At 49.5% G+C, this 10351-nt stretch overlaps 1 protein-coding gene across 2 annotated transcripts in view; it reads left to right on the top strand.

Annotated features, from left to right (window-relative positions):
- Positions 1 to 1256: 1256 nt before the first annotated feature.
- TMEM171 (transmembrane protein 171) overlaps positions 1257 to 10351 on the top strand; it is an 11122-nt gene continuing 2027 nt past the window's right edge. For both annotated transcript variants that reach the window (XM_007975081.3, XM_007975073.3), the window contains exons 1-3: positions 1257 to 1406; positions 4022 to 4728; positions 8979 to 9120. In XM_007975081.3, coding sequence (XP_007973272.1) covers positions 1333 to 1406; positions 4022 to 4728; positions 8979 to 9120 — 923 coding nt within the window. In that variant the 5' untranslated portion in view covers positions 1257 to 1332. The remainder of the gene's footprint in view (positions 1407 to 4021; positions 4729 to 8978; positions 9121 to 10351) is intronic.

The following is a 10351-nucleotide window of genomic DNA, read 5'->3' as shown; positions in this document are numbered from 1 at the left end:
AAGCCCAGATAACCCCCCTCCCCTCTTTACCTCTCTCTGACCCGTTCTTTAAGTCTCTTCTCACCTCTATGATTAGCTAAGCCTGCTTCACACTTTACCCTCATTGAGCATGACCAGGAACCACTTGTTGTATCAGGTAGGTAAAGTGCTTGTTTGCAATTGAAAAGTTTCATCCATTGGCCTTAGCTCTAGACAGGGTTTCAGGCAAGGCAGACAGGAAGCTGAGAAGAGAAGGCAGGGCTGGGAAGTCCTCACGGCTTAGGGCACCTCTGCGCTTGGGCAGAGAACCCTTGACTCCCCTTCCACAGTGCCCTGACCCCTGGTGTGGAAACTAGCACAGTTGGATCCGTATCACGTGTCACGGGGCTGGTTACAAATAGCACAGCGATTGGCAAACTCATCCCGAAACTCCCGGGTCAAGGGCAGGGAAAGTGACCAGTTTAATTCCGGCAGATAATTAGCGGTAGAGAACCAGGAAGGGGGTTCTATGGCAAAGGAGGGCTGTGTGCAGACGTGTGGGTGCGGAAAGGGCAGAGCTAGTCCGGCGCGGGGCTTGCCGCGTCTCGGCCTCAGTATCCGAGCCAGGACCTCAGGCCTGAATGGCTGGGTGTGGAGTGCCCTTGTCTCACATTTTGTAGAGCGCACGTTGTCTCAGTGACCTGGTGGCTCCACATCCTGTTCAATGGGGAGCTCGCAGCGAGGCGCTTCCCCCTGTAACCCCACTCCAGGTCTCCGGAGTAGCAGGAGGGCCACAGGGCTGCTGGGTGTAGTCGCCCGGGACCTCGCGGTGGCCAAGGCCACGGCGGCCGGGGGCACGGTACCCTGTTCTGCCTGGGCCGCGACCACGAGGGAGGCGGTGGAGAAGGGGGGCAGGCACTTCTTCCGCGACCCCCACGCAGCCGCTCTCTCGCGCCCCTCCGGAACTGGGCCTCAGGCCTCGAGAGGGAGCGGGCCTCTGCGGGCGGGGCGCGCAGTTCCGCCAGCCAGGGGGAGCATCTCAACTCGCCGGCCCCCGTCAGGCGTGCAGGCCGGGCAGCCGTGGAAGGTGCCCATTTCTCCCAGACTCCTCGCGCGCACAGCCACGGGCGCAGAGGCGGCCAAACCCGCCAGCCCTGGGTTCCGAAGCCGCCCCTGGATCTCCATTCCCTCGCGGGCGCGCCCCGGGTCCCCGGTGGCGGCCAGCTCCCACCGGTCGCTCCTGCCCTGCCCTGCCCTCCCCGGGCCGCCGCGCCCGCGCGGCACCGCCTCCTTCTCTAAATACGGCAGGGCCCGCCCCCCGCACCAGGACGCACCGGGGGTAGGGTGCTGGGCGACCGGCGCAGTCGAGGCCGCATGCGGAGGCGGACGCCGCGCCCAGCCAGTGCCCACAGCAGCGCGGTCAGCGGGGACGCCGGACCCAGCCTCAGGTAAGAGGCCCCGGCCCGCGCGCCTGCGCCGGAGGCGGCCGGTCGGGCGCTGAGCTGTGCGGCCAGGCTGGGCGCGGGGAGCCGCCGCAGCGCGGAGGCGCTGGGTATCCGAGCCCAACCTGCGCCCCTGCGAGCCCCTCGGGCTTGTTGGTTGCTCTCGGGCTCCCTAAAAGCCGCAAATGTATTTCGCGCAGAAGGCATTTGCCCCTGGTTTCGTTCCCCAAACTCACCAGAGCTTTGGACGTGGAGAGGTGCTGTGAATTTTGCAAATGTCTTTTGGAAAACCAATAGGAGTGTTGGAGAGGGGAGTTTGACTTTGGGGAGGTTAAGTGTAGGGTGGTGTTTGGAACAGGTTTCATTGCGAGTGAGTGTGGGTGTCTTTGTATCCGTTTGTGAGTGCATCTGTCGGGGAAGGAGAGAGACTGAGACTACTGCCACACTATTTTGGATCAGAGCACCTCAGCCAGGTGCTCAGTCCACTAGTCCACGGACAAGAAACTACAGATTCAGTTTCGGGCTTCTGTTTACTGGTGTTGGGGAATTTGCCTTAAGACAGTTGAAGCCTTGTGACTTGCTGCAAAGTTGACTATACTGGAAATAAATGAATTCCTGATAGGACTTTGCAGCCGAGAATCACTCTTCTCTTCCTTGCCTCTGAAACCGCGGAAGAGATTGCATGATTCAGGAAAAAATTAAAAACAAACAAACAAACAAACAAAACCAGTATATGTAGATTTCAGGACTCTCCATCGTTTCATTCCACTGGGAGTTTTGGAATGTACTCCCTGTAGGATAAGTGAGGACTACTGTATACTCAATATGAAATTCTTATTCACTGCAGGATGTTACTGACTTCATTAAAAATGGGAAGATTAAAAAAATTAATTAGTACAATGCTTTCTTTGTCTCAGCTTAACTGCATCTGTATATCAAGTTTTCCCAAGTTTGAAATGAAAGCTTTTTTCCCTCCTCTATTTCCTTTTTTTCCCAACTTCCTTCTGATTCTATCATACTTTTTCCTGGAAAAGTTGTTGCCAGTGTAAGATTACCTGCTTGCTTTCTTTACCTAAACTGACCTTCCTTCAATGCGATTTTGGTTTGTCAAGATCATCTTGGGGTTAGGGCCTCAGTCTTGAGTTCCTTCATGTGACCATGGGTGTGAGCAGCACAAAATATTTTAAAAGTTTTCTTTCCTTGGGCAGGTGAAAATAGTTTTCACGATTTTGGATTGTCTTTGCAAATTCCAGGACCTGACTTACGGGGTCCTGGTAAAATATCCCATTCATTGGAGTAAAATAAGATAACGAGATAATTAAGTCAGCTGTGTGTAAGCTAGACAACTCTTTAACAACTACTTGGTATATTTAGTATATTATACACTTGAAGTATAGGGCTTGGGTGATTTTGTGGAAGGTGCTTTCCCACTTGATTCCACCTATGCTATTCTTTCATGGTCAAGTTTCCCCCCTCCACCCATTTTGTGCTTTATAACTAGCAATTTTATTGGCTGCTTGTTTTTTAAATGAGTCTCAACCTCTTTGTGGAAGTAGGTGACACCCATGGAGGAGGGTGAGTGAGAGGCCACACCTGCCTTTGGGTACCTGTCCGCCCTGAAAATGGAGCTCCCCTTGACCTGCTGTGCCACACTTTCCAGGGTCATCCCAGACCCAAGCAACTGGGTCACCAGTCTATGCTTGTGGAGAACCCAAGAACCATTTTTTTTTTTTTTGGCAGCGTCTCGCTCTGTTGCCCAGGCTGGAGTGTAATGGCGTGATCTTGGCTCACTGCAACCTCCAGCTCCCGGGCTCAATCTGTCCTCCCACCTCAGCCTCCCAGGTAGCTGGGACCACAGGCACCATGCCTGACTAAATTTTTATTTTTAGCAGAGATGGGGTTTTGCTGTGTCACCTAGGCTGGTCTCGAACTCCTGAGCTCAAGCAATTTGCCTGCCTCTGCCTCCCAAAGTGCTGGGATTACAGGTGCAAGCCACCGCGCCTGGCCTCAAGAACCACATTTTGATAGAATCAACTTAAAAGTCCACCAAACCCACTGTGTTCCTGAACAGCCTTCTTATTCTATTGAAACTGCTGAAATTGGGTCTTTTGTAGATGTAGCCTTAGAATAAAACATGAAATGGAAAGCTGCGGTAGTCTAAAACAGGAAATGGAAAGTTAGTTACTGAACTAACTGACTTGAAAGTGCTGAGAGCAGCTGTGATGAAAAGTGGGGCATTTGCAATCAGAAAGAATCCCTGTGGTTCTTCCCTCATTCACCAGTGTTTTTTTTCCCCAGGGAAATGAGTTTGTAAGACTCAGAAAACGAAACGCCACACCCAGTTACTTTTGTTCTTTCATTTTTTAAAAAAGATATCCTTAGATGTGTAGTAATTGAATTTCCTCTGTTTTGAATATCTCATAAAATTACATATTTAGGAGTTTCTGAATACTAGTTTTTCTGACTCATAAACCAAGTCATTGTTCTACAGCTTATCAGTTGCATAAAGTTCTACCCCCAAGGCCTCATGCTGGTGTGATTTCAGAAATGGCCAGCAAAAAACCAGGGTGGTTCCGGAACACCTGTGCCCACGTTAATTTGGTGTTTGGTTGTGTTTGCAGAGCTGCTGAAATCTTGGAGGGAAGAAAACACATCCCACACTGCCTCCAGGAAGGGGCTCTCCTGGACATGTCTCCTGCAGCTGCTGCTGAGCCAGATGGGGACCAGCAGGACAGACACGTCAGCAAGCTCATCTTCTGCTTCTTTGTCTTTGGCGCTGTCTTGTTGTGTGTGGGAGTCCTGCTCTCCATCTTTGGGTTCCAGGCATGCCAATATAAGCCCCTCCCAGACTGCCCCATGGTGCTCAAGGTGGCGGGGCCTGCATGTGCCGTGGTTGGGCTTGGGGCTGTGATCCTGGCCCGCTCCCGGGCGCAACTTCAGCTCCGTGCAGGGCTGCAGAGAGGTCGGCAGATGGACCCCGACCGAGCCTTCATCTGTGGAGAGAGCCGCCAGTTTGCCCAGTGCCTTATCTTTGGGTTTCTCTTCTTGACAAGCGGCATGCTCATCAGCGTCCTGGGCATTTGGGTCCCTGGATGTGGCTCCGACTGGGCACGGGAACCGCTAAACGAGACAGACACTGGCGACTCAAAGCCCCGGATGTGTGGGTTCCTTTCTCTACAGATCATGGGGCCCTTGATTGTGCTTGTGGGATTGTGTTTCTTCGTGATTGCCCACATTAAGAAAAGAAACACGCTGAATGCTGGCCAGGATGCCTCTGAGAGAGACGAGGGACAGATCCAGAGTATGGAGGCTGTCCAGGTCACTGTAGGTGGGTTGCTGTCATTTGCATTCTTGCTTCTATCACAGTGGCTTTGCAGCAGGGTTTCACCAGCTGCTCTTGGTTCTTGTCTGGATTCTCTCTCTCACTTCTTCCATCTCTCACACATGTGTGTGCATACACGCGCACACCCCCACCATGTGTACATACACAATGCTGCTGCTGTGGGAAGCCCTGTAGGAACCTTGCATACATCATTTTCCCCCAGCAACTCTTTCCTACTTTGCAAAGCATTGGGATATTAAATTGACCTTGACCGAGGTCACAGAGCAAATTAAGAGGAAAGTGAGAAGAATCGTGAGGACAGCCTTGGAGCCTTCTACCACCTTAGGGACTCACTAAGTGACCGTGTTACCCCTGTTATTCTCACACCAAAACCACATAGCATTTTAATTGTGGGACACTTGGGTTCTCCTCCCAGGCTGTCACTAGCTGGCTGTCCTTGTAAGTCCTTAACCTCTCCTGCCTTGGTTTATATCTCTGTAAAACGAGCAGTACCTCTCTAAGATTCCTGCAGCACTAACATTCTAGGATTCTGGATCTGTCCGAGTCCAGCAGTCTTCAGGTGTTTTGAGGGGCCTCTGCACTGTCTCTGTGTTGTTCCTTTTTTGTGACATCATCCGTGGCTGCAGGGCTGAGGCAAAGCTTGGAAGTAGCAGGATGAACCAAGATGGACTATGACAGCACCTGTCACTTCTTTCTCCCATGGAATGCCTACAAGTTCCTTTTGGGTCCCCGGGTTCTACAGAAGAGATGGAGTGCCATTTCCCGGAGCCTGCTCCCTCAGAATGATGGCAGTAGCATTGGCCTCAGCTTCACACAACCAAGGAAAAACCCCATCACTGCTCACTGGCAGATCACTTTTTTTCAGTCTCCTACTTTTGAAAGAGTGAAGTTGTGAAACCAATGACATTTAAAAGGCTAGGAAAAGAGGTCTGCAGAACAGAAAGCATGGAGGGGACAGAGAGGGAGTGTGACGAGTGAGATGCGTGTCCTGTTTGGGGCTGTCTACTGGAAGCAGTGGAATTCACTGACCGCAGCCTGGAGCGGAGGAACTGGGTTGCTGGACTTGCATGGCACCAGCCCTGGAGAGGAGGGGCAGATGGATCTGCAGCCATTCCTTGTGTAGAGCCAGGGTGGATGCTCCCAGCTTAATGATTAATATATTTATGCATTAATATATTTATGGTGACAACACAAATGTTAGTTATATATTCACAGTAGCTAACACTTATATAGGGTCTGTTTTTGTGCCAAACACCCATTTAAGTGCTTTATCATGTGCTCTGAAAGGTCCCCCTGTGTGAAATTCATTCACACCTACAGCAACCCGAGGAGGCAGATACTGTTAGTACCTCCATGTTACACAGGAAGAAAATGAGGCATGTAGATATCAAGTGACTTGCCTAAGGTCACACCCTAGCAAGTGGTAGAGCAAGGTTCCAACCCAAGTGTGTGGGCACACCCACAGAATAGCCTTTGCATGGCACCCTGCCCAGGGCACGTGGGTGTGATTCCATTCTTGGAAGTTATTACACGAAAAAGGGACTCCCTTTAATTTGACAGATATTCTCAGTGCTTTTGAGGAACACCGTGGGGTACAAGTAAATATGTTCATCCAACGCTGCTATGCTTCCATTTAGTTGGGAACGGTTCAAGGGGAGTTTTTGGGTCCAGCCTTCCACCAGGTGGCTAGAATCAGAGTGGAGGCAGGGGACAGCCGCAGTGCTGCTCCTGGTATCCTTGTCCTGAAGTTGGCACCTCATGGTTTAAAATCTTTTCACCTTAACCCTTTAAACCCCCATCAAACATATGAAAATCTTGTATCCTAACTCCTCTCCTTTAATATTGTGGGATAGGGTTTATATTTGTTGAATCCGAGAAGCATGCTCTCTCTCCTTGTTGTGGGGACACTCAGTGCTATCCTGGATACACAGCAGGTGTATGAGACAGCGCTCCCTGGAGGGGTGTGTCTGTTGTCCGCTCACAGAGGACGTCAAGTTCTGAAAGATGCATGAAAGGGAACTTGCAGAGGAGCGGCCTCTTTCCAGGGAGAGCAGGTTGCAGGGTGTGGGCAGGCCGAGCTGCTGGGACAAAGGGCTGGAGAGCCTTGGAGGTAACAGGTTACTGGAGCATTTCCTTGTGTGTTTTTGAGAGGTGACTGGCCTGCCCTCAAGGCTTACTTCACAGGTTCTTTATTCTACAGTGTGTAATGGAAGTGAACACAACCCCGATTCCTCTTAACCTACCAAGGCCTTCTAAAAAAGTAAATGAGAATCCCAGGACAACTATTATGCTTTCTCACCTTTAGATTAGCAAAACATATTTCAAACACTCATTGCCTTCTCCTTGCAGAAGGAAGGGGAGATAGAATTACTGCATTTTCTGAAGGGCTAAATTCCCTCTGGGAAATGATTGAGGCTGCTGTGGCTCATGAAGGGTAGAGAGTGGAGCCAGTGGCCAATTGCCTCTGTGGTGTTTCTTCATCATGCAAATCAGTGCCCTTGGCTGGTGTTGAGCTGAGAGAGTTGGCTCTGTGCTCCTCACTGTGTTCACTGCCAGATGCAAATCGGCCCATCTAGTCCTTCCTTCTACCTGTCCTGTGATGCAGGTACCACCCAGCCTGCAGCTGTGGCGGCTGAGGTCAAGGAGGTCGCCTAGCTTGTTCAGGTTGGAACCCCCATCATTTTAAAGAATCCTATGCCACCCTAAGCAAGTGTCAGACGTGCTAGGAGTGCGAACCACTCTCCTGCCTACAGGGAAGTAAAGCCACATCTTCTTCCTTTTTTCTGAACTGTTGTTGCTATTGCCAGCTTCTTAGAGGCTTTTGCCAGGCCCCCAGCAGTGGTGCTGCCACAGCTGTACACTGTTCTGGGCCAGTGGTGTGGTGCATTTTATATTGGAATCGGAATACAAATTAGAGCTTGCATCTGGTCCCTAGTTTCTCCTCAAAACATGAGGATGTATTCTGAAGCTAACAGTAGCGGCAGAAATGCAAAAACCAAACTTGTTTGGGTTTGACCTTCATCTGTATAGTTGGGTGAAATTTTGGTAAATAACAGGGACTGTAGTATGGCTTATTGTCATTTGCTCAGGGGCTGAAACTACATTTGAGCAACAAGGCACTTTAGCTAACAGCTAACTTGTGAATTAAGTTGTAGGCTGGAAAAGAGAAAAGCTTTATCAGCAGTAAACACCCCAGAGGAGGGAAGGGAGCTCGTTAGCAAACAATTCACAGAGAGGCTTGGGCTTAGACTTGCTACGAAATATAGACCCACTTTCATACCATAATGGTCAGCACTCTGGATTCTGAAATGTAGGCCTACTTTTTAAAAATTTGTGGTAAAATATATATACATATGTATAGCATAAACAATTTAAACTGCTTTTTGTTTTGTTTTGTGTTTTGTTTTGAGACAGAATCTCACTCTGTTGCCCAGGCTGGAGTGCAGTGATATGATCCTGGCTCACCACAACCTCTGCCTCCTGGGTTCAAGCCTCTCCTGCCTCAGCCTCCCGAGTAGCTGGGATTACAGGCGCCCACCACCACGCCTCCGCCTCCCAGAGTGCTGGGATTACAGGCGTGGGCCACCATGCCTGGCTTTTTTTTCCTTTTTCTAAAGACATGGTCTTGGTCTGTCACCCAGGCTGGAGTGCAGTGGTACAAACATAGTTCACTGCAGCCTAGAACTCCTGGGCTCAAGCAGTCCTCCTAGCTCAGCCTTCCCAGTAGCTGGGACTACAGGCGTTTACTCTCACATCTGTCTAATTTTTTTCTTTTAATTTTTTTGAGATGAGATATCGCTGTGTTGACCAGGCTGGTCTCCAACTCCTGGGCTCAAGCGATCCTTCCTCCTCAGCTTCCCAAAGTGCTGGGATTATAGGTGTGAGCCACTTCACATTTTTAAATGGTTTAGTGGCGTTGAATACAGTCACAATGTTGTTCAACCATCATCATCATCAATTTCCGGAACTCTTCCATTATCCCAAACAGAAACTCTGTACTCGCCAAACAGCAATTCCTACTCCCTTCCCCACTCCCCAACCCCTCCCAGCCCCTGGTAACCTAGTCTACTTTTCTATCTTTATACATTTAATGGGCTCACTGTTAAATTCTGGAGTTAGCAGCAGGTGTATTGACCTTTTATATAGATGGGCCAAATATATACTTAATTTTGCTTTTGCTAATTTGTTTCCATTTATTACCCACCTGTCTTCAACTAAATATTGTGTTTCCTTAGGTGACTCGGTAATAATATTTCCACCACCTCCACCACCTTACTTTCCTGAATCTTCAGCTTCTGCGGTCACTGAGAGTCCTGGGACTAACAGTCTGCTTCCGAATGAAAGCCCCCCTTCATATTACAGTATTTTCAACTATGGGTAAGAATTTCAATTTGAACTTTGAGAGAGGCCTGAATTCAGGCCACACTAGTATTAAGGCTGTGGTTCACCAGGAGGCATTCAAGTATTTTTTTTTTTTTTTTTGCTGATGTTATGTCAGAATTCGTGTCTTGATATTAACAGTACCTTTCAGGAAACTTTGGGCAGCACATAAGTTAAAAATGATAAAGTGATCATGCTGGGTGAATATGAAGCCTACTCCAGGCATCTTTATGTGCTCCTAACAGGGGTGATACTTAGAATGTTTAACAACCCTTGCCAGGTGCGGTGGTTTACACCTGTAATCCCAGCACTTTGGGAGGCCGAGGTGAGTGGATCACTTGAGCTTAGGAGTTTGAGACCAGCCTGGCCAACATGGCAAAACCCCAACTCTACTAAAAATAGAAGAATGAGCTGGGGATGGTGGTGGGCATCTGTAATCTTAGCTACTCGGGAGGCTGAGGCATGAGGATCGATTGAACGCAAGAGGCAGAGGTTGCAGTGAGCTTGTTACCACTGGAGGGTGTCCAGGTTGTTGGTGTTTTGAACAAAGAACTGGACAAAATACACAAACAAAGCAAGGAAAGAATGAAGCAACAAAAGCAAAAATCTATTGAAAATGGAAGTACACTCCACAGGGTGGGAGCAAGCCTGAACATCTGCTCAAGGGCCCAGTTCCAGAATCTTCTTGGATCCAAATCCCCCCTAGAGGTTTCCCATTGGCAACTTGGTGTTCACCTCATGTAAATGAAGTAGTGGCCCACAATCAGTCTGATTGGTTGAAGAAAGCAGCCAATCAGAGGCTGAAGTGAGGTTACAAAGTTGCACTCTTAGGCAAACTTTCAATTTCCCATCTGCCGAAAGGTGGGTGTTTGCAAAGGGAGTAGTCTTTGGTCCTTTCGTTACTTACGGGTGGAAAGTTAGGGTTTTCCTTTCAATTTAGTTCTAGGAAGTCAGCGTGAAACGGCCGTAGGTTCCCTGCCTCCAGACCCTATTCTTGTGCCGCGAGCCGAGATTGCGCCGCTGCATTTCAGCCTGGGCAACAGAGTGAGACTCTGTCTCAGAAAAAAAAAAAAAAAGAATGTTTGACGACCCACCAATCAGACTGAGTGCCAGGACTGGGCCACGAGGCCCCTGCTATGCTAGGCTTCACTGCTTTCGATCATGGAGAGGTGTGAAGGTTCCAGGGGATCCCCAACAGTTACAGAAGGGCTTTAGTACTCTGATGGCC

This window comes from Chlorocebus sabaeus, chromosome 4 (genome assembly GCF_047675955.1).
Source record: "Chlorocebus sabaeus isolate Y175 chromosome 4, mChlSab1.0.hap1, whole genome shotgun sequence".
In the NCBI taxonomy this organism is placed as follows: Eukaryota; Metazoa; Chordata; class Mammalia; order Primates; family Cercopithecidae; genus Chlorocebus; species Chlorocebus sabaeus.
Note: the sequence above shows the minus strand (reverse complement) of the source record. Positions and strands in the feature narration are given on the sequence as shown.